Source organism: Loxodonta africana, chromosome 16 (assembly GCF_030014295.1).
Source record: "Loxodonta africana isolate mLoxAfr1 chromosome 16, mLoxAfr1.hap2, whole genome shotgun sequence".
NCBI classification, from domain to species: Eukaryota; Metazoa; Chordata; class Mammalia; order Proboscidea; family Elephantidae; genus Loxodonta; species Loxodonta africana.
Genome location: NC_087357.1, coordinates 3,331,889 through 3,359,514, shown reverse-complemented (window position 1 = coordinate 3,359,514; position 27,626 = coordinate 3,331,889). Strand labels below are relative to the sequence as shown.

At 44.9% G+C, this 27,626-nt stretch overlaps 1 protein-coding gene across 1 annotated transcript in view; it reads right to left on the bottom strand.

The window, feature by feature from the left end:
- Window positions 1-27,033, bottom strand: part of CFAP46 (cilia and flagella associated protein 46) — a 114,189-nt gene extending 87,156 nt beyond the window's left edge. Inside the window, exons 1-9 of the mRNA XM_064269895.1 lie at window positions 26,985-27,033; window positions 26,205-26,329; window positions 25,871-26,002; window positions 25,255-25,319; window positions 22,957-23,121; window positions 19,993-20,116; window positions 19,348-19,442; window positions 17,596-17,706; window positions 4,839-4,938 (exon numbers count right to left, since the gene is read on the bottom strand). Of these exons, the coding sequence (XP_064125965.1) occupies window positions 4,839-4,938; window positions 17,596-17,706; window positions 19,348-19,442; window positions 19,993-20,116; window positions 22,957-23,121; window positions 25,255-25,319; window positions 25,871-26,002; window positions 26,205-26,329; window positions 26,985-27,033 (966 nt within the window). The remainder of the gene's footprint in view (window positions 1-4,838; window positions 4,939-17,595; window positions 17,707-19,347; window positions 19,443-19,992; window positions 20,117-22,956; window positions 23,122-25,254; window positions 25,320-25,870; window positions 26,003-26,204; window positions 26,330-26,984) is intronic.
- Window positions 27,034-27,626: the final 593 nt, after the last annotated feature.

Below are 27,626 nucleotides of genomic sequence, written 5' to 3'. Positions count from 1 at the left end.
TGTGCCACCAGGAATCCATCACTGATGTACTAGGTAGGAATTCAACAAATAAAAATCTTAAGATGAAGCAAAGATATATAAGAAAAACTCAAGACACTTCTGAAAGAAAAAAATGCAAGGATTTAAGTGAGAAAGCTAATTTTTTACCCTTTTAATCAAGGAAAGCAGGTAGTTAATTTCAGCAGACCTTGAAATTTTAAAACTTAAACCAACTTCAGACGAGCTCTCTCTTGTAAAATTTGTTAGCCACGTTTTCTTGGGCTTGGTCACAGCCACGCTGGATAGAAGAGCCGTGGCCCACCAGTGCAGGAGCTTGGGCAGCTGTGGTCTGTGCAGGGCCAGTCCCACTCAGCCAGGCGGGGAGATACCAGGGAGCTCACTGGCCACAGTCTGCTCTGGCCGTCTCCCCCGGCCACCCCGCCATGTGACCACCAGCGCTAGCATAGCTGGGATGGACCGACCAGGAAGCAGCCCAGGGCCCCAGCCATGGCAGAGCCCACCCCTCTCTGTACTTGCACTGCCAGGGGCACTGCGGTCTTGTGGAGAACGTCCCTAGGCCTCGGCACCATACTAACACCAGGAGCTGGCCTGGACAAGTGACAAGGAGGTCAGCTCACCAGCGTCATGTCTTCACACCCACTGTGCCCAGAAGCTCAAGGTCCTTTCTTTGGACACACAGGAAGGTTCCAGCCTGCACACATCTTCATGGTTAGCACGTGAGGCCCTGGGACACCCCTCAAGTGTGAGGAGGCACAGCAAGCTCCCAGAGCGCCATGTCTGTGGCTCAGGGGTTGTGGGGACAGCGGGGTCTCGTGAGTGTCAACAGACCAGACTACCCTGGCTTCCCCTTACAAACCCCACTCGGAGTTCACAATCTCAGAATGCAGCATAACGTAGCGGTCCACCTACCTGAGAGGCACACCTGCAGGAAGGCTTCACAGAGACAGGAGGGATACTATACATCCCTTGTATTTCTGTGAATCTTAAATTCTTTAAATTGATCCCACGTTGGGGTATCAGTTAATTCATTTTCACTGATCTCTCAGGCAACTTTGGAATAAGACACCACAGTGGCTACTCTTTAGAAATACATCAAGGTTTCAGAATTAAAAGTCATTTATATCCTTAACGTTAGTGAGCTTTTAATTCAAAATAAACCTTAGGACATTCTGAATGTCTAGCAGGCAGGAAGTGATTAAACAATTATGATACAACCACACGATGGGATATAGTGCAGGCATTCAAAGTCATGTCTGCAGCACACGATGACCAGAAAAATGTTCACCTTCTGGCAAGAGCTTCAGGGCTGCACACGAAAGCCTGCACACACCACAACCCAGGGCGCATGGGAAACCTGCTCATCATCACAGAAACGTCAACAGAGGCTATTTATGTAGGTACATTGCCAGGGATTCTAAGTTTTCTGTATTTTTTATAGTTTCAATAGGTGCCATTATTATAATTAGAAGCAAGGATGGCGAGACTACATTTCACACTTTGGACATGTTATCAGGAGGGATCAGTCCCTGGAGAGGGACATCATGCTTGGTAAAGTACAGGGTCAGGGAAAAAGAGGAAGACCCTCAACGAGATGGATTGACACAGTGGCTGCAACAATGGACTCAAGCACACCAACAATTGTGAGGATGGTGCAGGACCAGGCAGTGCTTCATTCTGTTGTGCGTAGGGTCGCTGTGAGTCGGAATGGATTCGACATCACCTAACAACGGCATAACTTCAGGAGGACAATGGAAGTACTTTAAAAGCATTTATTAGGGTATCTCCTCAGCCTTTGTCATAGGCTCCATGAGAGAGGGGAGAAAGCTACATGACTAATAAAAAACTAATTTCCATATTTCAGTGGACTATTTTTATTTACTGAAATTTTGTCTCTTTTTTAACAGCTTTTTTGAAGTATAGTTGATGTACAACAAGTTGCACATACTTAAAGTGTTCCAGTTAGTCAGTTCTGACATATGTATAAACCCATGGAACTGTCACCACAGTTGAGATATGAACACACATCAGCCCCAAGTTCCCTCTTGGACCCCTTGCCATCCTTCCCTCCTGTTTTCTGAACTACAGATCAGTTTGCACATTCTAGAATTTCCTGCAAGCAGAATCATAGCAGACGTACTCTTTTTGTCTCATTTCCTCCTCTCAGCACAGTTGTTTGGAGACCTGTCCCCAGCCTGCATCTCTCACTAGCTCATTCCTGGTTATGCTGAGTAGTACAGGTGCTCTGTTGTGTGGCTGCGACACCACAAGTTTGTTTAGCCATTCACCTGTTGCTAGACATTGGGGGCTGTTACCAGCTTTCCACTATGACAAATGAAGCTGCTGTGAACATTCACGTACAAGTGTTTGCAGGAACATATGCGTTCATTTGTCTTGGTTAAATACCCAGGAGCGGGATGGCTGGGTTTTCTGGGAGGTGCATATTTAACTTTTTGCAAAACTGCCAAACTGTTTTCCAAAGTGGTTGCACCATCTTACACTTCTAACAGCAGGGAACGAGAGCTCCAGTTCCTCCACATCCTGGCCAACACTTGGCATGGGCATTCTTTTAATTTTAGCAGTGCTAAAAAAAAAAAAAAAAAAAATTTTTTTTTTTTTAATAGGGATTTAATAGGTGTGTAGTGGTCTCTCGTGGTAGTTTTAAGTTGCATGTTCTTAATGACTAATGATGTCCAGCATCTTTTCATATGCTTACTGGCCATCTTGTATCTTCACTGGTGAAATGTGTGTTCAGAACTTCTGTGCATTTTTATGACACTGTCTCACTATTTTGAGAGTTCTTTATATATTTTGGATACAAATCCCTTTATCAGATCTGTGATTTATGAGCATTTTCTCTCAGTCTCTGGCTTGTATTTTCATCCTCTAAACAGTATCTTTCACAAAGCAGAAGTTCTTAATTTTGATAAAGTTCAATCAAATTCTTCTTCTATGGATTGTGCTTTTGGTAGCCTATCTAAGAATCCTTTGCCTTACTCAAGGTCACATTTCTCTAACGTTTTCTTCAAAAGTGTTACATTTAGGTCCATGAAGCATTTTGAGTTAATTTCTGTATATCATGTGAAGTATGGATTGGAGGACTTTTTTTTTTTTTTTAACCATATCATTATTCAATTGTCCCTGCACTGAATGCCTTTATACCTTTGTTAGACATCAGTTGACTTTATGTTTGTGGATCTATTTCTGGATTCTACTTGGTCCTACTGATTGATGTAACTGTCTTCATGCCAAGACAACACTGTCTCAACTACTGAGCCTTTATAGAAGGTCCTGAAGGTAGGCAGGGTAAGTCTTCTGACCTGTTTTTTCAAAGTTGCTTTTAGCTATTCTAAGTCCTTTACATTTTCATGTAAATTTTTACTCAGCTTATTAATTTCTTGGAATTGCAGTGAGTCTATCGTTCAGTCTGGGAAAAATTGGCATCTGAACACTATCAAGCCTTCTGATCCATGAACGTGCTTTTTCTATCCAGTTATTTAGGATATCTTTGACTTCACTCAGCAATGCTTTGTCCTTCTCAGTCCATAGGTCTTACACATCTTTTGTCAGATTTATCCTTGAGTATTTTATGGTTTTTTATGCTATTGTAAAATGTATTATTTTTTCTAATTTCAATTTCCAACTTTTGTTGCTAATATAGAGGAATATAATCAATTTTTATATGTTAATTTTCTATCCCACAACCTTGTTAAACTCACTTATTCATTCTAGTAGCTTTTTTTTTTGTAGATTCCACCAGATTCCCAAGACAATTTATTTCTCCCTTTCCAGCCTGGATGACTTTTACTTTTCTTGACTGACTGCACTGGGTGGAACCTCTGTTACAAGGTAGAATTCACGTGGGAGGGGCAGACATCCTCCCCTTGTCCCCGATCCCAGCAGTAACACAGTCAGTCTTTCACCATTAAGTATCATGTTAGTTATAGATTTTTCATAGATTCCTTCTATCAGGTTGAGGGCCCTTTTGCTAATTTCCTGTTTCTTATTGTCTACCACATAATGGGTACTTGCAAGTGTGGTCTAGTAGCTGTACTGGCAATGAGCTTCCTGAGGGTCCACCCAAGTCTAATAAGGTAACCTGGAGCTAGCACACAGCAGTGCCCCTTCATCAGTGAAGTGAAGCTCCACCAAGGCCCACTATTCCAAGAGTGTCACACACCTAACCCATCCATTCCAGCACGCAGCAGGCAGTCAGTTGTCAAATATGCATTACATTTGAAATGCTCAATGATCACTACTAAAGTAAACCTTTGCTCTATGAAAGAACCTTTCATTTCTTAAAAATTTAAAAACAGATAGACCTGAAACATGCACTCATATTCTTTTGTGGGGAGGGCAGAGCTTTTCCAGGGGGGAAAAGATTATAACACGTATTTAAGAATCTTAAAGTGAGAATTTCTGGTGATTTCATGTCAATGAACTTACCTTACGGGAAAATCCTAAATGCAGAAAACAAGTCTTAAGCACAAAATGTTCAATATAGCATTTTATATAATAAGCAAAAAACCATAAGTGATTTCAATGTCCAACAACAGGGGATAGGAGAGTAAGCTTTGGATCATTCATATTATATAATATTAAATGGACTTTTTTGAACAACTGGCAACAGGTGGGCTGGTACCTGTGGTAACAGGCAAAGAGAAAGGGGTATGATGTTAAACCCCACAAGCCATAGAATCTCAGTTATGTAAAATGCACTCTAACAAGACTGGGGGAAGCTCCCCACAACATGTGGTAGCCCTTTTGGTGACAGTTGTGTGAATCACTCATTCCTCCAATGTCCTGACCCACAGCAGGTGCCAGAAGCCCCGGGCACTTACTGCATTCTCGATTTTCTTCAGGTCTGATATGCAGCCAGAAGCAATTTCCTCACATTTCAAGGTCAATGAAAGATGGGCTAGTTCAAACAGCAAAAGAATCCTGGAAGCAAACACACCAGCCATGGGTCAGTTGGGTGTGGGAGGAAAGACACTGCACAGTAGAATATATTTTCAGTCAAACAAGGGCTCCATCAGAGCCAGGAAATATGGAAGTTTGTGGGGGGAGATAAAAATATAACCACCAAGGAGTGGTGAAAAGGAAAGTGTGGACATTCCAGAGATGATAGGAAAGGGGGAGTCAGTGGCACAAGCACCACAGGGGAGAGAGTCTGGGCTCAGCTCAGGCCTAGGAAAATAGGGCCACTTCCATTCTACCTGTGATCCTTGCCCAAGCCAGGCCTTCGTGTGAACCTCCACCCTCTCTCCTGGGCACTGACGCTGGACTTCGAAGGCATCAGAGACAGCCCTGCATCCACGGGGCAGACAGCCCCACTTCTCTCAGTCTGCAGGTCCCATGTGGGTGAGGCCCCTGGGGGGCACGAGGCCTGTGCTGTTGTGGCACTTTGTGCTGTTTGACACACCACCCTTCAGAGCAGCTCATTGCAGTGGGGTCAGTGTCTGCACCTTACAGGTGGGGGCACAGGCTCAGGGAGGGGGGCCACATGCATCTCCTGACTCCAAACTTGGCCTTTTCTTACCACAGGACAACTGTCATGACTTTTCCCGTCATCGATCGGATCAGAAGCTGGTGCTCACTCCAAGCGGAGACACAGTCGATCACGTTCTCTACCCACAGTGCCCGTTCACAGAAATAGCTCATATAACGGAACCCCTCATTACCCATGTGACGTGACAAGGGCATGGTTGTGGAAATGGTAATGGCTCAATAGACGTGACAAAGTCTGAGCTGGGCACAGAAGGAGGACAGTTGGTGAATGGAAAAGAACAAGAGGACTTACATCAGAGCACAGCAGAGACAGACAAGGGCATTTCCAAAATAGCAACAAACAGTTAAGAGACATGGCTGAAAACAATTTTATCTTTAAAATACCAGAAGAGGCGACTTCCGCTTCTAAACATGATGGAGTAACAGGGAGCAGATTTACCCTCCTGCCCTAAACAACCAAAACTCCTGACAAGCACATGAAACAACTGTGTCAGGCAAGGGACAACAGGCAGAGCAGGACAGCCATTCATGAAAAGGGGGTGGACAAATGAGGCAGGTGGCCCTAAAATTGTCTCAGCTTACTGCACACAGGGAGGTGTTATAGGACCACGAGTGGGGAGGGCACCCAGGCAGAGTCTCCAGAATTTGGGGGGCTGACATGGCTAGAATCCAGGACAGAGTCTGGAGAGAACAGAGCCACACAGGGAGATGATAGATGGTTCCCTGAGTCTGCAGCTGGACGCCAATCAAAGTGCACACGTGAGCAAAGTCCCTATGGCAGGGACAGACCCACTGGAAGGGGGGGCAGGGAAAAGTCCACATTCTCACCAGCTGAAGTGGAAAAACCCCATAATACATAAGATAAATGGTAGCATATTCAGAAGGGGATTGCCTCAGATTATGGCTGTTCCGATCACACCTAATAGCACTTAAAGAAAGCCTAAAAAGGGTCAGACTGTTTCCAAGTAACTTAGTACACCCTAGAACTAAAGCTTAAGAATATGTATAGGAATGCAAAAATATCCATGACCCAACAAAGGGTCTGGCATCCAATCACAATCTGCATCCATTCAAAAAGGAATGGACATGCCAAGAATCAGGAAAACACAACCTATAACAAGGAGAAAACTCGATTAATAGAAACAGGCCCAAGACAAAGCAGGTGACAGAATTAGGAGGCAATGACATAATAGTTATTATAACTGTTGTTGTTGTTAGGTGTTGTCAAGTCGGTTCCGACTCATAGCGACCCTATGCACAACAGAACGAAACACTGCCCGGTCCTGCGCCATCCTTACAATCGTTGTTATGCTTGAGCTCATTGTTGTAGCCACTGTGTCAATCCACCTTGTTAAGGTTGAGGTTAGTTGTTATAACTAACCTCCATATATTCAAGAAGGTAGACAAAAGCAGGAGCATGATAAGGAGGGATATGGAAAATATAGAAAAGACCCAAAAGAACTTCTAGAGAGAAAACTACAGTGTATGAGATGAAAAGTACACTAACAGATGGGACTAACAGGAGATTAGACAAGAAATGAAGAACACCAGAAATGCTACCTATATGAGTACATATAAAATAATTTTTTCTTGTCTCATTTTTTCCCTTATTCTTTATGTCTCTTTTAAAGATAATTGACTGCTTAAAGCAAGAAAAATCATAATGTATCTCGGGGTTTATAACAGGTAAGAAAGTAAAATACATTTCAACAACAGCACAAAGACTAGGAGAGGGAAAATGGAAGCACTTTGTTGTAATGTTCTTGTATTATATATGAAGTGATTTGATATTACTTGAAAAGACTGATAATACCACTGATCCTAAAACAGACAGTAAAATTTTTAAAAAAGGCATATTTAATAAGCCAATAAATGAAATTAGATGGAATAATAAGAAATATCCTGTTAATAAAAAAAAGAAGGCAGAAAAGATGTAAAAAAAGAACGTATGGAAAAAGTAGAAGGCAAAACATCTAGCAAGATGGTAGATTTAAACTCAAGAATATCAATAATCACATTGAATGTAAAAATGGTAAAAACTCCCCAACTAACACCCCCAATAAACAGGCAGAGGTTGTCAGATTAAACTAAAAATCAAGACTTAATTTTATGCTGCCTACAAGAAACCCACTTTAAATATAAAGACATAAATTAGTTAAAAGTGAAAGGATGGAAAAAAGAGACCATGACATAGTAATCAAAAGAAAGCTGGATGGCTATATTAACCTGAGTGGAGTTTATCTCAGGAAGGTGAGGCTGACTCAACATTCAAAAATCAATTTGATCCATCATACTAGCAAACTAAAGAAATATACGATCCTCTTAGTAGATGTCAAAATTCAACACCCATTCACAATATAATTTCTCAGCAAACTAGGAATAGAAGGGAGCTTCCTAAACCTGAAAAAGGAATCTATAAAAAACCTACCACTAACATTTTTTCAATAGTGAAAGTAAGTTTTTTCTCCCTAGGACCAGGAACAAGACAAGGATGTTCACTCTCACAAGTTCTATTCAGCACTGTACTGGAAATTCTAGCAAGTACTCTAAGAATATAAGAAAATTAAGAAAAAATAAGGCACATATACCTGAAAAGAAGAAAGTAAAACTGTCTTCATTCACAGACTGAATGATTGTCTATGAAGAGAATCCTAAGAATCTGCAAGAAATTTACTAGAATAAGTGAGTTAACAAGGTTGCATGATACAAGGCCAATATACAAAAATCAGTTGTTTCTATATACTAGAAGTAAAAAAATCAGGAAGTAAAATTAACAAACAGTACAGTATACAAGAGCAACAAAAATATAAAATACTTAGGGATAAATGTGAGAAAAGACGTACACTGAAAAACTGATGGGAGAACTTAAAGATCTAAATAAATGGATAGATATACTATGTTCATGGACCAGAAAACTCAATATTGTTAAGATGTCAATTCTTCCCAAATGGAACTACAGATAGAACACATTCCAAATCAAAATCCCAGCAGGGATTTTGTAGAAATTGACAGGCTGATTCTAAACTTCATATGGAATGCAAAAGGACCTATAATAGCAAAAACATCTTTGAAAAAGAATAAAGAGGACTTATAATACCTGATTATTAGGACTAAGACTAATTGTGGGAGGTGTGGTGGTGCAGTGGTTAAGAGCTATGGCTGCTAACCAAAGGGTTGACAGTTTGAATCCACCAGCTGCTCCTTGGAAACGCTGTGGGGCACTTCTACTCTGTACTCTAGGGTTGCTATGAGTGGGAATTGGCTTGATGGAAATGGGTTTGTTTTTGTTTGAAGACTAATTGCTAGAAAAGGACATCATATTTGGTAAAGTACAGGGTCAGTGAAAACAAGGGAAACCCTCAATGAGATGGACTGACATAACAGCCCCAACAATGAACTCCCACACACCAATGATCATCAAGATCGCACAGGACCGGGCAACGTTTTGTTCTGTTACACCTCAGGTCACCATGAGTTGGAACCAATTTGCAATTAGCAAAAACAACATAAAGCTACAGTAATCAAGAGTGTGTTACAGGTGTAAATATAGACCAGAGTTTCTCAGCCTTGGCACTACTAACATTTTGGACCAGATAATTATTTGCTGGGGTGTGAGGGAGTACCTGTTCTGCGCATTGTAGGATGTTTAGCAATATCCCTGGCCTCTACCCAGTAGTGACAGCCACATGTGTCTGTTGTTGTTGTTAGGTGCCGTCGAGTCGGTTCTGACTCAGAGCGACCCTATATGCACAACAGAACAGAACACTGCCGGTCCTGTGCCATCCTTACAATCGTTGTTATGCTTGAGCTCATTGTTGCAGCCACTGTGTCAATCCATCTCGTTGAGGGTCTTCCTCTTTTCCGCTGACCCTGCACTTTGCCAAGCATGGTGTCCTTCCCCAGGGACTGATCCCTCCTGACAACATGTTCAAAGTATGTAAGACAGTTTTGCCATCCTTGCTTCTAAGGAGCATTCTGGTTGTAATTCTCCCAAGACAGATTTGTTCGTTCTTTTGGCAGTCCATAGTATATTCAATATTCTTCACCAAGTGCTCTTATTCTTAGCAAGTGCTCTAAGAATATAAGAAAAATAAGACGCTCAAAGGCGTCAATTCTTCTTCGGTCTTCCTTATTCATTGTTCAGCTTTCACATGCATATGATGAGACTGAAAATACCATGGCTTGGGTCAGGCGTGTCCTAGTCTTTAAGGTGACATCTTTGCTTTTCAACACTTTAAAGAGGTCCTTTGCAGCAGATACATGTGTCTAAACCAACAAAAAAACAATGTCTAGACATCACTAAATGTCACCCAGGGGCCACGCCTGCACCTTTTCTGCCCTTTGCTAGGTAATAATCACAGACTTACTTCAAAAATATGAACGGCCAGTCTGTTGTAATGATCAAACTCTGGTCTTGACTTGGTGTTACCATCCTCCCCTCTCTCGCATCCTGGGTTCCTCCTGGTGGGAAGTCTGCTTTGGAAAGGAGTGTGGGTCCTCCTGCTCCCCACCATCCATACTCACCTCCACCTGTTCAGCCCCAGGACCTCCAAAAGCCCTGCCCTGGCTGGAAGAGCCCACCTGGCCTGCTGACCTCTCATCTTTTGGTCCTGTATCTGACTCGCTCCTGTGTTCCAGCCACACAGGCTGCTGGGCAGATCAAGAAACAGGAAGCAGGAAAATTATAAATCACTGGTTTTCAATCCTTTTTTTGTTGTTGTTTTAAACTGAGAGAACATTTTCCCACCAGAATTGCAGATCCAGAAGCCCACTCAGGTGGAAGAGGTGTCTACAAGGCCTCTCACAGAGATGAGGACTCTGAGTAGTTGACGCTTCAAGGAGGGAGAGGCCACGCTGGCTCGGCACACACCTTCTCTTCCAGGGCCCAAGGGCACCAACCAAATGCTAAGTGCATACTCAGCCCCAAGGAAACTTAAACCATCCCAATCAGACCGGGTTCTGACCATGCTCTCTGACCACAATGTAATAAAACCAAAATGCAAACATGAAACCACAGAGAAATGAGGGAATAGAAGCTGTTTTTAATAATCTGCAGGATAGGGAGGGCCAGAGGTAGAGCCACAGGGACGAGAGGCTGGTTCCTAGCAAGGCAGATGCAGGGACCAACTCAGTGGATCCTGAGGCCACATGGCAGCCTGAGCTTCCCATTGCAGCCCCCAGTCCATGCCCTGGGAGACCCAGGACTTATCGGTCTACAGGCCTAGTGAGCAAGTAACTGAGTTAATCCACCTGGAGGACCTAAAACAGTGTCCACCAGGGATCGAGCTGAGCTTCCAGACTAAGAAAGACTAGGAAGAAGAACTTGGTGGTCTACTTCTGAAAAGAATTAGCCAGTGAAAACCTCATGAATAGCAGTTGAACACTGACATAGTGCTAGAAGATGAGCCGTTCAGGTTGGAAGGCACTCAAAATATAACTGGGGAAGAGCTGCCTCCTCAAAGTAGAGTCGACCTTAATGACATGGATGGAGTCAAGCTTTCGGGACCTTCATTTGCTGATGTGGCATGACTCAAAATGAGAAGAAACAGTTACAAACATCTATTAATAATTGGAACATGCAATGTACAAAGTATGAATCTAGGAAAATTGGAAATTGTCAAAAATGAAAGGGAATGCATAAACATCAATATCCTAGGCATTAGTGAGCTGAAATGGACTGGTACTGGCCATTTTGAATTGGACAATCATATGGTCTACTATGCCAGGAATGACAAATTGAAGAAGAATGTCATTGCATTTGTCGTCAAAGAGAACATTTCAAGATCTATCCTGAAGTACAACATTATCAGTGATATGATAATATCCATAAGCCTACAAGGAAGACCAGTTAATACTTCTATTATTCAAATGAATGCATCAATGAGTAAGGTCAAAGATGAAGAAATTGAAGATTCTTTTACCAACTTCTGTAGTCTGAAATTGATCAAACATGAAATCAGGATGCATTGTAATTACTGATGATTGGAATGCAAAAGTTGGAAACAAAGAAGGATTGGTAGTTAGAAAATATGGCCTTGGTGATAGAAATGATGCTGGAGATTGCATGACAAAATTTTGCAAGACCAATGACTTCTTCATTGCAAATACCTTTTTCAACAACATAAATGGTGACTATACGTGTGGACCTCGCCAGGTGGAATACACAGGAGTCAAATCGACTACATCAGTGGAAAGAGATGATGGAAAAGCTCAATATCATCAGTCAGAACAAGGCCAGGAGCCAACTGTGGGGCAAACCATTTGCAAGTTCAAGCTGAAACTGAAGAAAATTAGAACAAGTCCACAAGAGCCAAAGTACAACCTTGAGTATATCCCACCCGAATTTACAGACCATCTCAAGAACAGATTTGATGTGTTGAATACTAATGACCAAAGGCCAGATGAATTGTGGAATGACATCATACACGAAGAAAGCAAGAGGTCGTTAAAAAGACAGGAAAGAAAGAAAAGACAAAAATGGATATCAGAAGAGACTCTGAAACGTGCTCTTGAATGTTGAGTAGCTAAAGCAAAAGGAAGAAATGATGAAGTAAAAGAGCTGAACAGAAGATGTCAAAGGGCTCGAGAAGACAAAGTAAAGAATTGTAATGACGTATGGAAAGACCTGAAGTTAGAAAATGAAAAGGGAAGAACACAATCGGCATTTCTCAAGCTAAAGAACTGAAGAAAAACGTTCAAGCCTCAGGCTGCAATATTGAAGGATTCTACACAGAAAATATTAAACGATGCAGGAGACATCAAAAGAAGATGAAAGGAATACACAGAGTCACTATGCCCAAAAGAATTGGTGAACGATCAACCATTTCAGGAGGTAGCATATGATCAGGAACCGATGGTACTGAAGGAAGAAGTCTGAGCTGCACTGAAGACATTGGCGAAAAACAAGTCTCCAGGAATTGACAGAATAGCAATTGAGATGTTTCAACAAACAGATACCGAGCTGGAAGTGCTCACTTGTCTATGCTGAGAAAGTTGGAGAACAGCTACCTACCTGGCCAATTGACTTGAAGAGATTCATATTTATGCCTATTCCCAAGAAAGGTGAGCCAACTGAGTGTGGAAATTATTGAACAATATCATTAGTATCACACACAAGTAAAATTTTGCTGAAGATCATTCAAAATCAGCTGCAGCAGTATATCGACAAGGAACTGCCAGAAATTCAGACCGGATTCAGAAGAGGACACGGAACCAGGGATATGGTTGCTGATGTTAGATGGATCCAGGCTGAAAGCAGAGAATATCAGAAAGATGTTCACCTATGCTTTATTGACTATGCAAAGGCATTTGACTGCCTGGATCACAACTAATTATGGATAACATTGTGAAGATTGGAATTTCAGAACATTTAATTGTGCTCCTAAGGAACCTGTACCTAGATCAAGAGGCAGTCATTCAAAGAATAAGGGGATACCGTGCGGTTTAAACTCAGGAAAGGTGTGTGTCAGGGTTATATCCTTTTACCATACTTATTCAATCCGTATGTTGAGCAAATAATCCAAGAAGATGGACTATATGAAGAAGAACAGGGCATCAGGATAGGAGGAAGACTCATTAACAACCTGCGATATTCAGATGACACAGCCTTGCTTGCTGGAAGTGAAGAGGGCTTGAAGTACTTACTGATGAAGATCAAAGATCAAAGCCTTCAGTATGGATTAAACCTCAACATAAAACAAAAATCCTCACAACTGGACCACTAAGCAATATCATGATATAGAAAATACTTAAGTTGTCCAGGATTTCATTTTACTTGGATCCACAATCAACAACCATGGAAGCAGCAGTCAAGAAATCAAATGATGCATTGCATTGGGAAAATCTGCTGCAAAAGCCCCCTTTAAAGTGTCAAAAGGCAAAGATGTCACCTTGAAGACTAACGTGCACCTGACCCGAGTCATGGTATTTTCAGTTGCCTCTTACGCACGTGCTATCGGGACAATGAATAAGGAAGACTGAAGAAGAATTGATGCCTTTGAATTGCTGTGTTGACGAAGATTATTGAATATACCATGGACTGCCAAAAGAAGGAACAAATCTGTCTTGGAAGAAGTACAACCAGGATGGTCCCTAGAAGCAAGGATGGCAAGACTATGTCTCACATACTTTGGGCATGTTATTAGGAGAGATCAGTCCCTGGAGAAGGACACCATGCTTGGTCAGTGAAAAAGAGGAAGACCCTCAACAAGATGGACTGACACAGTGGCAGCAACAATGGGCTGAAGCATAGCAACAATTGTGAAGATGGTGCAGGACTGGGCGGTGTTTCGTTCTGTTGTGCACAGGGTCACTATGAGTCAGAAATGACTTGATGGCACCCAACAACAACAGCAAACATTAGCTCAAATAGAACATCTTTGTACATGGAAAATTATTTTAAAAAAAGGTAAACAGAGAATGGACGCATTGTGGGAATGGAACCAATGTCTTGGAAAGCTTTATGTACAAATTATCGAATGGGAAACCAATTTGTCTCTGAACTTTTACCTAAAGTACAATTAATAAAAAAAAAAAAAGAAAGAAAGTAGAAGAAGTGGGGAATGTAGGAGGAGAAGGGAATCCCCCTCCTGTGTTTATGTGATAATAAAATATTCATGTACTCGCTGTAGACAAGGAAGTCTCTAGTGTTGTAGCTGTGGCTGTTGTGATTGTTTTTGTTTTAACTGCACTTGAGGAAGCTACTTTCTTCTCTACTGGCAGCCCTGCTATAAGTGAAGTAGTGAGTGGAGGTGCTGAGGGGGTGGTGGGTCCCCAACAGAACAGAGTGGTAAGAACAAAAAGGAAAGCTCATTCCATGCTATTTCTGTTCTAATGGGTACGTTTTCAGTTCAGGTTAAAATGAGGCCTAATCTAGACAAATACTATATGAAGCCACAACTATAAAAACTCATGAAAAGGTTTACATACAAAAAGAAACAATCTTTGATGGTTATGAGGGAGGGGATGGGCAGGAGGCAAAAAGACTAAATAGACAATAGATAACTGGTAAGTCTGGTTAAGGGTGAGACAGTACACAATACTGGTGAAGCCAGCACAACTTGTCCAAGGCAAGGTCATGGAAGCTCCACAGACACATCCAAACTCCCTGAGGGACGGAATTATTGGGCTAAGGGCTAGGGACCACAGTCTCAGGGAACATCTAGCTCAATTGGCATAATATGGTTTGTAAAGAGAATGTTCTACATTCTACTTTGGTGAGTAGTGTCTGGGGTCTTAAAAGCTTGTGAGCGGCCATCTAAGATACTCCACTGGTCCCACCCTGTCTGGAGCAAGGGAGAATGAAGAAAACCAAAGGTACAAGGGAAAGATCAGTCCAAAGGGCTAATGGACCGCAACTACCACAGCCTTTACCAGACTGAGTCCAGCCCAATGAGATGGTGCCCAGCTACCACCACCGACTGCTCTGACAGGGATTACAATAGACGGTCCCGGACAGAACTGGAGAAAAATGTAGAACAAAATTCTAACTCATTTAAAAAAACAAAAACAGACTTACTGGTCTGACAGAGACTGGAGAAACTCCGAAAGTATGGCCCCTGAAGACCCTTACAGCTAAGTACTGTAGTCACTCCTAAGGTTCACCCTTCAGTCACAGATTAGACAGGCCCATAAAACAAAACGAGACTAAAGGGGCACACCAGCCCAGGGACAATGATGAGAAGGCAGGAGCGGATAGGAAAGCTGGTAATAGGGAACTCAAGGTCGAGAAGGGGAGAGTGTTAAGGTGTCATGGGGTTGGCAACCAATGTCACAAAGGAATATGTGTATTAATTGTTTAATCAGCAATTAGTTTTCTCTGTAAACCTTCATCTAAAGTACAATTAAAAAAATTTTTAAATAAAAGGTAAACAAACTTGGGGAAACGTAAGTATATACTGGAGCTGAAGGGCTAAAATCTTAAAATAGATATTTTTTACATGGCAATAACAAAATGATTTATACCCTAATTTTTTAAGTGGGCAAAAGAAATAAATAGAAATTAACAAGAGAAAAAATGCGGGTAAAAACATGAAATACAGTCAACTTCACCAGTACTCAAAGAAATGCAAACTGAAGCAGTGCTGGGCATTTTTGCCCTTTCTTCACAGAGAAACAGCCATCCTTATCTGCAAACAACCTACAACTGGTGCAATGTGGACCAGGCGCCCGAAAAATCTGTCCTAGAACCCACTTCTAGAACTTCCCTCAAGAAAACCACAAGCAACCTCTCTGTGAGGAAGGTGACGCTGGAGGCCATGGCAGGGCTGGCCTGACTTCAGTCACTCAGCTTGGAGAATCTGTTGAAGGATTAGATCTCCTCTCAGAAAGACCAACACATACGCAAATGTGTGAACATGCACATGTACATGTGTGCATATACACATGTACACGTGATATACTTTTTGCATAGGACTTACGTATCTCCTGAAGAGACTATCTTGACCCTAGAGAGCCTGAAAACTCCATGTTAGAAAATTTCATAATGTACAAAAATGTTCACGATTTATCTTTCTATGGAAAAAGCAGTTAAAAACTGTATGAAAATAATTTTGAAAATACAAAAAAAATAATAAATTATATAAGGAAGACTGATAGGGACTTTAAAATATTAAATGTGGTCACATTATTGATGCCATTTTCAAAATTTCTACAATAATTATGTGCTACATTTGAAATGAGAAAAAAATAATGAAAGTTATTTTTAAATACACAGACATGCAATTACTGGCCCATGAAATCTGTATAATTAAAAGAGTTCACCAAGGACATGACAATGTGACCCCGAGCGGGGTCTGTGTCCTCCCCTCCTGGACTTCTAGCCTGTAAGCCTGATGACCCACCGCTGAAGCCCACAGCCTTCAAAATCCCCGCCCTGGGAGTAAGTTGCTTCTAGCCAATAGAAGGCCTTGATGTTGAGCGGAAGCCAATGACAAAGAGACTCCCTCCCATCTTGTCAGCAGACTCTCTCCTTGTCGGCTTTGAGAAAGCAAGCTGTCACTTGGAGAGGCCTCTGTGCGGGGAACCAAGGTCCTCAGTCCACCCACAGGTGCGGAATCCTGCCAACAGCCACAGGAGTCTGGATGCGGATCCTCCCCCGTCAAGCCTCCAGGAGACGCCGGCCCCAACCCACACCTCTGCTGCAGCCGCGCCGGGACTGTGACCCCCAGAACCAATGAGGCCATAAATGTGTGTTGTCGGAAGCTGCTGTGTTTGCGGTAGTTTGTTCCGCAGCAATAGGTAAATAACATGCCCCAAATCAACTCTCAAATGACAAAATTAAAAAATCCTCAACGGTGTAGGAAAAGAGTCAACACGTTTCCTACATTAGCAATGCACAGAAGTTGACAAAATCACCAAGACCTCAAGAGATAAATTCTCAAGAGAGAGCATTCAAATGTCCCCAAACATGCCTGAACATGAAACCTCCTTGTGCAAATGGAAACAAAAAGGTACTTTCAGCCCACACATTAAGGAGAGGTTGCTTTTCTTTTCTATTCTTTAAATAGACACAAAATGCTAATGGAGATGTGACCAAACAGCTGCTGGGGGCATAGGAGCAAACCCCTGCCCCTCTGTGGGAACAAACCAGGGAAGACATTCCAGAACATTCCAGATCCTCCCTCAGCCTCTGGCTCAGTCACTGGCTCCCAGAATCCAGTCCAGGACTTGCTCTAAACTCTAACAGCTCCTTGCCCAGAGCTACCTGGCACAGATGGTTTATGAAAGCACAGAATCAAGACAAACTGGCCAGGGACATGTTTAAGAAAAAATATTGTTCTTCCACCTGATGGAATGTTATCGGCTACAGAGAAATGTGTAAGAAGATGTAATGACTGAAAAGTGCTCATGCTATATACGAAATTTGACTCTAAAGAGTAGGACACAAAGTTACATATCCCAACTGCAAAACCAACACTACAAAACCTACAAGACTTGAAAGAAATATACACAAACATCTGCAATTGCTGAGTTTTGTGGGGAAGTCATGGTTGCTGTTTTATATTTAGTTAAATTCTCCTATACTTCACCAAATTTTGTACAATGATTATGTAGATGTGAAATTGGCAAAACGTACAACACCACACTTACTTTTCTTCTCTGATTGAAAGTACGCGCTGGTGATGATAATAACCTAAACGCTTATAGAGAGCCTTCAGAATTATATTGGCGTCTTCTGGTAATTCGTTGTTTTCTAATTTCCTAGAAGCAATCCAAACATTAAATCACCAAAAATCCTGTCAGATTTATTCAAATTATCCTAAAAGAAAATTTACATGTTTATGAGCCTGTGTTTCTCACTGAACAGAACACCTAAAATGAATTCCTCACTTTCCTCTCCCTGAACCCAGTCCTAGATGATTTTGTACCACTTTTTTTTTTTTATCCTCCTCATCGTCCAGATGATGCACTTTCTTCCTACATCACTCAAAAATGGAAAACAAGCACAACCCCGCACCTATAATGGTACCACACGCAGGGCCCACCGTGTACTGATGCTCAGCTGCTTCCCATTCCCCAGATCAAGGGCCAGGGCTAGCACTCCCACACACCCACTGGGGTACTCCATCCACAGACACACAGTGCTCTCCTCACACCCTGAGGACTCACCTGCTGCTCCCCTCATTCCCTCAGCACTCACACTCACTGAGCTCTCCTCTCTCCTCACACTCACTGTGCTTCCCTCTCTCCTCACACTCTGCGCTCTCTTCTCTTCACTCACTGTGCTCTCCTCTCTTCACACTTAGTCTGCTCTCCTATCCTCACACTTACTGTGCTCTCCTCACTCCTCACACTCACTGTGCTCCCCTTTCTCCTCACACTCACTGTGCTTCCCTCTCTCCTCACACTCTGTGCTCTCCTCTCTTCACACCCACTGTGCTCTCCTCTCTCCACACATTCACTGTGCTCTCCTCTCTTCACACTCAGTCTGCTCTCCTATCCTCACACTCACTGTGCTCTCCTCACTCCTCACACTCACTGTGCTCCCCTCTCTCCTCACACTTACTCTTCTCTCCTCTCCTTCACACTGTGATCTCCTCTCTCCCTCACACTCACTGCGCTCTCCTCTCTCCCTCACACTCACTGTGCTCTCCTCTCTCCCTCACACTCACTGTGCTCTCCTCTCTCCCTCACACTCACTGTGCTCTCCTCTCTCCCTCACACTCACTGTGCTCTCCTCTCTCCCTCACACTCACTGTGCTCTCCTCTCTCCCTCACACTCTCACTCACACCACACTCTCTTCCCTCTTCACACTGTGATCTTCTATATCTCAGCTCTCAGGCACACTGTGTTCTTCTCATTCTAATTTCCTGTAAGCACAGCAGGTCTCTGCTGTCCTTTACAGGAATACTTTTCAAAATGACTGTCCCTACTCCCAGGGTACCTTTCTTCTCCCCATTCACTCATTTACCCACCCCATCAGGGTTTTACCCACAAACTGCCCTTGTTTTGTCACTGCCCTGACAAGTGTCCGGCCTCATCTGGTGTGAGGGTCCGCAGCGTCTGACAGGACTGGTGACTTCCTCCTCCTAATCCCCTTTTTACACTTGGCCACAGGGAGCTACACTCTCTGGGTTGTGGAATGCCTCACTGCCTTTTGGTGGGCAGAGGGGAGGCCCGGCAGCGTTGGAGCTGCCATCTTCTTCTGTGGCTTATGAGACCACCTACATACCAAAATTTTTTTTTTTTTTTACATACCAATGACCCCCAGGTTTCCACCTCCTCTTGCCTTCTCCCTGCAACTCCAAACTCACCCACCGCTGCCACCGTGACCTACCCCATGCGCGTAGGACCACGACTTTCCATACTGGACTCTTGCTCTCTCTCCCAAAACAACTTACGCTTTTAGCATATTAATGTGGAAACAGATGGACAGGCTAATTGAAGATTTCATTTCTTCTTTTAAATGATGCTCATCCATTAATTTGTGACGTACCTGTCATGAAATGAAACAGAATATTAATTTGGATAAACATAAAATCATTAGGTATGATTCAGACTTTGTCCAGCTATTATTTCACTAATATTCCTCTCTTTAAGTTAATATTTGTAATTAACAAGTATCTTGTCACTATGTTTTATGTTTAGTTTCTCAGATATAACTTAAGCTGATTCCCATATACGTAAAAATTAATAGATGATGAATGCTTTTCAAACTCATTCTTGTAGCAATTACTTGTATCTTTTCAAATTTTCCATTAACGTCTTCTTTTTTTTAATTCAATGCAGTTACAGAGGTAATATTCCAAGAGTAACAATGAGGAAAAAATATTCTGCTTTGTTTTCAAAATGTCATGGCTACTATGTATGTCCTCACACATTATGAATGAGTATTTCTTTAAATATGAGTTTATATTTGTCTTGTTTGTGCATGTATGATGTACTTATTTGATGGGTTTATTCACTGTTTCTATATTCAGTTTTCTGAATAATGGCTTGGATGAAAATTGCTTCTTATATACACGTTTTTTAACATGTCACTTTACCATAACAGAGAATATCTTTCGATATTTCTGCGGCACATTAGTTTTTATGAATGGTGCTGCCATGGAACAAAACGTAGCAGCTTCCTCGTTTTTTCCAGCGTCCAGATAACACTCAATAAGTTCCCTGTATAATATAAAAATAGCAGTTATTAAGCTTTGGTGAAAATTTTTCTTCTGCATATGTCTAGTACTCAGTTTGTTAAACTTTTATAACTTTTATGTTTCACAAATTCTAGAAAGATACACCAAGGTTGACTGACTCCTTAAACTGTAAACACAGAGTCTGTGACTCCCCATTGCCGGGCCATCAGGAGATGGGAAATCTACATTACTGCTAGCAAGAGGGAAAGGGAATTACTCACATTTCAATTACCTGGGACATTAAAAAAAATATATTTTAAAGCAAGTTCACATTTGTATTTCTTTTGCTTTTAAAGCTCCCCAAGTTGTCATCCATCTATAGAACCTGGTTTCTAACTTGGGTGTGATCCGCTGAGTCAAAACAGTCCAGTGATTTCACTGGGACACGTCCTCTCATCCGCTGGCCTGCATCTGGTGTCGCCCCAAACACAGACACACTCTGACCGATTCCTGTCCGCCTCCAGGCACGAGTACCATGACATTGGCTGCAGTCTCCCGCTGTGGCTTCTCAGGTCCCAACCCTCTGTCTGACCCTCTGCCATCAAGGGTAGGCATGTGGCCACTTCCCCAAAAGAGAGTCCACCTGTGCACCAGCATGTTCATGTTCACATTGGCTGTCTTTATTTTGCTAAAATGTTGATTACCCTAAGTATTTTCTGAACTGTTTTTAAAACCTTGAGCCAGTGTAAGGGACACAGGGTCCCACCCCCTCTGCTTGACGTCTAATTGCACTGCTTCACTCTGTTGTGAGATTCATGCAATCACCACACTGTGGATGCTGCTCACAGGGTTTCCATTTTTAGAAACGACCTTCAGATGAGATACAAAACTCTTAATTCTACTGTAGAACAGGAAGCAAATGATATACACCATGGGATGTGAAATGATCATCTAACTGGGAGAGAGTGGGGAGGAAGTCTGTCTGCGAAGTGCCTTGTCTTCCAGGACAAGCAGAGACTTGCTATCAAGGGCTCAAAAGAAACAGCAGTGATTTCTTTTCCAAAACAATGCCAATAAACGTCAGTGGGGAATAGGAAAGTCTTTTTAACCAATGGAGCTGGAAAACAGAATATCCATAGGGAAAGAAATGAACCTCAACCTATACTTCATAGCTCATACAGAAATTAACTCAAAATAGAGAGTAGTCCTAAACGAAAGGGCTAAAGCTATAAAGCTTCTCAAAGAAAACGCAGGAAAAAAAATCTTCACAATCTTAGGGAAGACAAAGATTTCTTACATGGGACACAAAAATCACTCACCATAAAAGGAAAAAAAATTGGTAAAGTAGACTTTATCAAAATTAAAAATTGCTTTTCTTCAAAAGACACTATTCTGAAAATGAAAAAACAAGCCCCACAGTAGAAGAAAATGTTTTCAATACATATATCTACCAGAGGACTTGTATCAAGAATGCATAAAGAATATTTACAATTCAATTAAAAAAAAAACCAAGTAAAACACAGGTAAAAGACTTAAATACACACTTCATAAAATATACAAACGGCCAAAAAACACGAGAAAAGTTGCTCAAGATCTTCAGTCATCAAGGAAATACTAATTAAAACCACAAAAAGATACCATTTCACACCAATTAAAATGACTAAGATAAAAAGACAAACATCACCAAATATTGGCAAGATGTGGAGCAACTGGAGACACGCATACATTGCTGGTAGTAGCAGAAAATGGTACAACCCCTTTGGAGACCGTGTGGCTGTTTCATAAATATTTACACATACATCTACCCTAAACCCAAAGCCAAAAACCAAACTCACTGTCGTCGAGTTGATTCCGACTCAGAGCGACCCTATAGGACAGAGTAGAACCTCCCCACAGAGTTTCCAAGGAGGGCCTGGCAGATTCGAACTGCCGTCCTCTTGGTTAGCCGCTGTAGCACTTAACCACTACACCACCAGGGTTTCCACATCTACCCTATGAACTGGCAATTCCACTCTTAGGTATATATCCAAAAGAAATAACAACATACGTTCACAGAAAAATCTAACATGCGTGTTTTTAACAAGCTTATTCATAATCGCTTCAAAGTGGAAATGTCCTTCTACAGATAAATGGATAAACTCTGGTATGTCCATACAACAGAATGCTACTGGGCAAGAAACAAGACGGAACCAATGACAACAACATAGATGAATCTCAAGGGCAGTTGTGTCGAATAAAGGAAGCCAGACCCAAAAAGGGCCGGACTGTAGGATTCCATCTATACGGAAATCAAGGAACAAACAAAACTACCCCCTGGTGAGAGAAATCAGAAAATGGTTGCCTGGGGGTCAGGGAGGAACTGACTCAGAGGGTCCTAGGGAACTCTCAGAGTGAGGGAAATGTCCTATATCATGTTGAACATTTGTCCGAACTCTCGGCATTGAATCTCTAAGAGTTGTGTATTTTATTGAATAAGTTAATTACACCTCGATTAAAGATAAATTTTTAAATCTCTACAAGGATAAAGTAGCCGTGGTGGCACAGTGGGTAAGAGCTCGGCTGCTAACCAAAAGGTCAGCAGCTCCTATCTACCAGCCTCTCCTTGGAAACACTATGGGTCAGTTCTACTCTGTCCAGTAGGGTCGCTATGGGTGAGAATCAACTCCATGGCAATGGGTACGAGGATAAAACTTCCATATGGTGCCATGTTTTGATTTTCCTTTCAGTGACTGGGGATACCCGTGACCTACCCCTCCACCCCGCCCCTAGCATTCTAGTGTACCAAGACTTGACTGACTACAGATCCGGGGATACAGGTATCATTAGAAATAAAATCCGACTTGATGAGTTATCAGAGATGGAGGGAGGGGTGACTGAACTCACAACATCAGCTCAGCGCGCCAGTCCTTGTCCTCCTCCTTGGTCTGATTTAACACGTTGACAATTTGGGAGAGGCTGGAGATGAGGTAGTGTCGGTATCCAGGCTTGAGAAACGGCCTAACCATTTGCCAGTAGAGGACTGACGCGTTATAAACCAAAAAGTAATATCTATGAAGCAAGAGAAGGAAACGTTGTCAATTCATCTCACCAGGGTCACATACTCAGGGCCCCCATTTACCTTAGATTCCCCCCATCCCAGGAAGGAATCGCCACCCTCTCTGTCTCCAGCATATGGCAGCAGCCTGGCTGACATCCCTGGGCCCTCCTCGGGAACAGCCATCAGCGGCCAGTGGTTCTGGCTGTGCCCCTGCCAGGCTGCGGTCCCCTGCCCCAGGACTAGAGACCCTCACTCCCCAGTCATCCCACAAACTGATCAACAATTGACTGACCAAGGGGCAGCGTCCCTGAAAATACAGTGAACTCGGCCTCCCTTGGCTCCCCAGTGGCTCGCAGTTTGGAGGGGCTGTAGGCAAGAATGGGCAAGGATGGGTGGGGTCAGGGACGGCTTCCAGAGGGGTCACGTCTCTGCTGTGAACTGAGAGATGACCAGGTGTCAGTTAGGGGAGGGGTCGGGGAGAGAGGAAGGTGATAGAGGAGGAAGAGCAGGACTTGGGGGGCGGGGCACAGTCATCCCCTGTGCCTGAGCAAAAATGCAAAATGGGGAGACTGGGGAAGAGACCCTCCAGGGCAGCAGGAGCCACTGGAAGGTCCCAGCGAGGGAGAGCCTCCTCGTAGGACCGCAGGGACCTGAAGATGTTCTCCTCCCGGTCATTAGGTGGACACCTGCTACCTATTACCCTTGAAGGACGGAAGGCCCCAGGGGTGCTGATCACCAAGACAAGCCCTCGGCAGTGCAGAGTTTTACTCAGAGCTGCGGGCTACTGGGACAGGGTTAGCTTTTTTCCAGCTTTTCCATGGGAGGTCGGGATGCAAGGTGCTATGGCCAGTGCAGGCACTGACCGCCAGGCATGCTGGGCATTTGTCCTGGGCAGCCAGCATCCCCTCTGCCTAGAGGAACTGAGAGTCATGCTTGTGACTGGCCATGTCTCCTGAGATGGCTGTGATGTCCAGAAGGGAGCCCCTCTTCTCTCCGGCAAGCTGCTCAGTCCTACCTGCCCACTTGGGCCGCAGCCGCATAGGATCTGCCTCTTCTGTTCCTTTCCCACTGCCCCAGCTGGCCCAGCGCCACACCCTCTTTCCTTGGTGGGCCAGGAGCCTCCTTCCAGCCCCCTTCTCCTCCACCAAACCGCTCTCCACACAACAGCCAGGCCTGTTCCAGGCTCCCAGTAGCACCCCAGCCCCTCTGCAGGCCCCCAAGGGCCCCGGAGTGAGAGTACTGACCGCGTCCCCCAGTGTGGTGCAGCTGACCTCTCCTGCTCTGGGGCTCAGTTCCCTCTGGAAACACCCTTTCTCCTTAGAACCTCGGCCAAGCCGGCTTCTTGTGCCCCACCCAGGGAGGTACTCATGGTTCAGGCTGGCCAGAGCCAGGCTCAACAGACAAGCAGGGTTTATGCATAAATCGCCTTTAAGTGTTGTACCCTGTTTAAACGCGCTGTGTTAATTTGTATACTAGTTTGTATACAAGTTTAACAGTTTCAATAATATTTATTTCTGATGACCCAAAACCAAAGATTGAGTCAATTCCGACTGATAGCCACCCCATAGGACAGAGTAGAACTGCCCCATAGAGTTTCCAAGGAGTGGCTGGTGGATTTGAACTGCCGACCTTTTTTAGTTAGCGGCTGAGCTCATTTTTGATAGGAAGTCATTAACTGAGTAGAAAACTGCTCCAGTCCCAGCAGCTGTTCTCCCCTCTGCAGAGACAGGAGGCCTTGGCCAGGCCATCAACCAAGGGGCAGTATAGACCAGTGGGGGGGCACCACCCAGAAGGAAACCACGCCTGGCCCACTCACACCCATCATGCTGGAAACAGAGAAGTGTTCCCGGGTGGCAAGGGAATGAGGACATCCTGGGGGCTGGTCACAAGTGGCCAAGAAAAGAAACAGATTCAAATTAGCTATACAAAGCCGTGGAAGGAGAAGAGGACACAGCCTGAAGGGAATTTCACATGAACAGGCCCAGGTTCCACACAGTGGAGATGAGTCTTTGATCAATCACATAATAAAACCACAAAAACAAGAAAAAGAAACCTTACAGCCGAAATAAGTAGAATACTCTGCAAGTCCTGGTTCTAAAACTTTTATATAATTAATTGGGAATAGCCAGTTTGGTTAGACCTACCTGGGCTCTCCTTTCGCAAAGTTTATAGCCTTCATATACTGAGTCACACAATGATTGAACTCCTCCTAAAACGGCATCAGGATCCACAGTTACATCAACTTCGCCACTGAAACATCAGGCACACTGAGTCATTTCACGAATGTTAAGTTTCACGAAGTTGGCCTGGTGCCTGAGGTTTATGAACAGTCTATGAATGGGCACCCTGGCACAGAGAATAGTGAGTGGTGGGTGCCTTGGAGCCTCTGCCCACCTCACGGGTGGCTGTGAAAAGGAATTTAGTATTTATATTGCTAAAAAAATATTCTAAGAGTTGTCTAGGCTGCCACAGTTTTGGAAGTAGGGTAAAAATTTACTGTTCCCCTATGGAATGCTGAGGAGAGTCAAGGCAATCTCAGGAAAAAAATAAATTTCACTGGACAAACAGTAAAGCATACGTTTTAGAAGGGTGAACCCTTCTAAAAGTTTGCACTTCAGACAACAAAGAATATTATGACTGTAGACAGGACTTCCTAGCTCAAATGCACTAAGGGGTAGTAAGATGGGGTGTGGGGGGCGGGGGAGGGATGCCCTGGCTGTAGCCTCTGAGCAGGCGCGGGGGCGGGGGCCACAGGCTCACCAGGTTCTCAGAGGACTGTGGGGCGCACAGCTGGGCTCGGCACAGGTGCGCCCGGCCTAGAAACTGGGTGACCGGGCCCTTGACTTTGAAGTACATCTGGATGCAGTCCTCGCTCACATCCGGCTGCCCCATCTGGAAGAGCAGGCAGCCGTCAGAGCTGCGCAGAGGCGGTCTCACAGCGCACGGGGCTCCCGCTCTGCAAGCAGAGCTAGGAAGGTGCTGCCCCGGACCCGCGCCCGGGGGCGGCCGCTCTGCCCACCCCCCCAGGCCCACGGCCCGCGCCAGCTCCAGGCCCACCCGTGGGGGGTCCAGGAGGCCTGGGTGCCAGACAGACCTTGAGCGCCTGCTCTGCACACAAGACGAAGAGGTCCGGGCTGAAGCTCTCAGAGGGGTCGAACGCAGACTTTCCTAGGTTGGCAGATTTAATCAGCTCGTAAGCTTTCTTCAGGGAGGCAGCATCTGTGGAGCCAGGAGGTGGGAAGATTGGGTCGGGAAGGCCGTGCAGCGGTCAGGACACCGGCAGCCACCGCGTCGAGGAGCATCGGAGAGGGAAGGCCCTCCAGCCGGATCAAGAGGTCCCGGGGTCGGGCGGGCGTGGCGGGGGGGGGGGGGGGGGGAGACCTGGCCCTTCCGGGAGAAGCCTGCGGGGATGGACCCACGCCGCTGTCTTCTCACCCCTCGGCACCCGCTCACCCCCGGCCCCTCGCGCCCCCCGGAGCGCAGGTGGGCGGGTCCGCGCCTCCGCGAATAAAGCCCGAGACACCACGTAGGTCACTAGGTGCCCGCCTAAAAAGCGCCTTAGTTAAAATCCGCCTCTGGTCAAACAAATCCTGCAAGTGCGAGGACTCAGGGCCTCGAGTGCGCATGGATCGGCGGAGGCAGGGGTAGCGACTGTCCCGGGGTGCCCCTGGCGTGGGGGTCGCGGCGGGTCCCGGGCCTCCCTGGGGCGGGGTTCGGGGCAGGTCCCCGGGGTGCCCCTGGGGCGGGGTTCGGGGCAGGTCCCCGGGGTGTCCCTGGGGCAGGGGTCGCGGTGGTCCTGGGGTGTCCCTGGGGCGGGGGTCGCAGTGGTCCCGGGGTGTCCCTGGGGCGGGGGTCGCGGTGGTCCTGGGTCCACCTTGTTGGCTCTCGGCGTAAGCCAGCTGCTGTGTTATGACCAGGTCCATGGCGCTGGCTTCCGAGGTTCGGGGTCCCCAGCGCACCCGCCGCCCACGGTTGGTCGGCGTCCTGGGCCACTTGGACCCGCGGTTGCCTAGCGACGGAAGGGACGCGGCGCGACCTACGGGCCGGCAGCGGGGCCACACTTGGCCGGAGCCCAACTTCCGAGGTTCCTGCTGTTCCTGGCCGCGCGGGGGGCGGGGTGTGGGGGGCGAGGTTCCAGGTGGGGTCTGGGGCTGGGAGGAGGGAGGGAAGCAGGAAGGGTGGGGACTGGTTACAGGGGTGAAAGAGATTCAGACACAACGGGTCTACGTCGCCTGTCTTGGTGATGGGGGTCAGGGAGGGTGGGAGGCCGGTGGGCGACACAGGGTGAGGGGCCATCGCGCCCTGGGGAAGGAACAGACCGGGCTGGGAGGGAGCCCCTGGGAACAGACCTGCGCTCTGTCCTGCACGGGTGAACCGCACGCATGAGGTCCTTAGAGCAGATGTCTGTAGGAGGGTCTGAGGGAAATACACCCACCAACAGTCAGTTCGTCTGTCAGTGTGTCCTGCTGTGGCCGCTGTGTGTCGCTGTGATGCTGGAAGCTAAAAAAACCTGGTA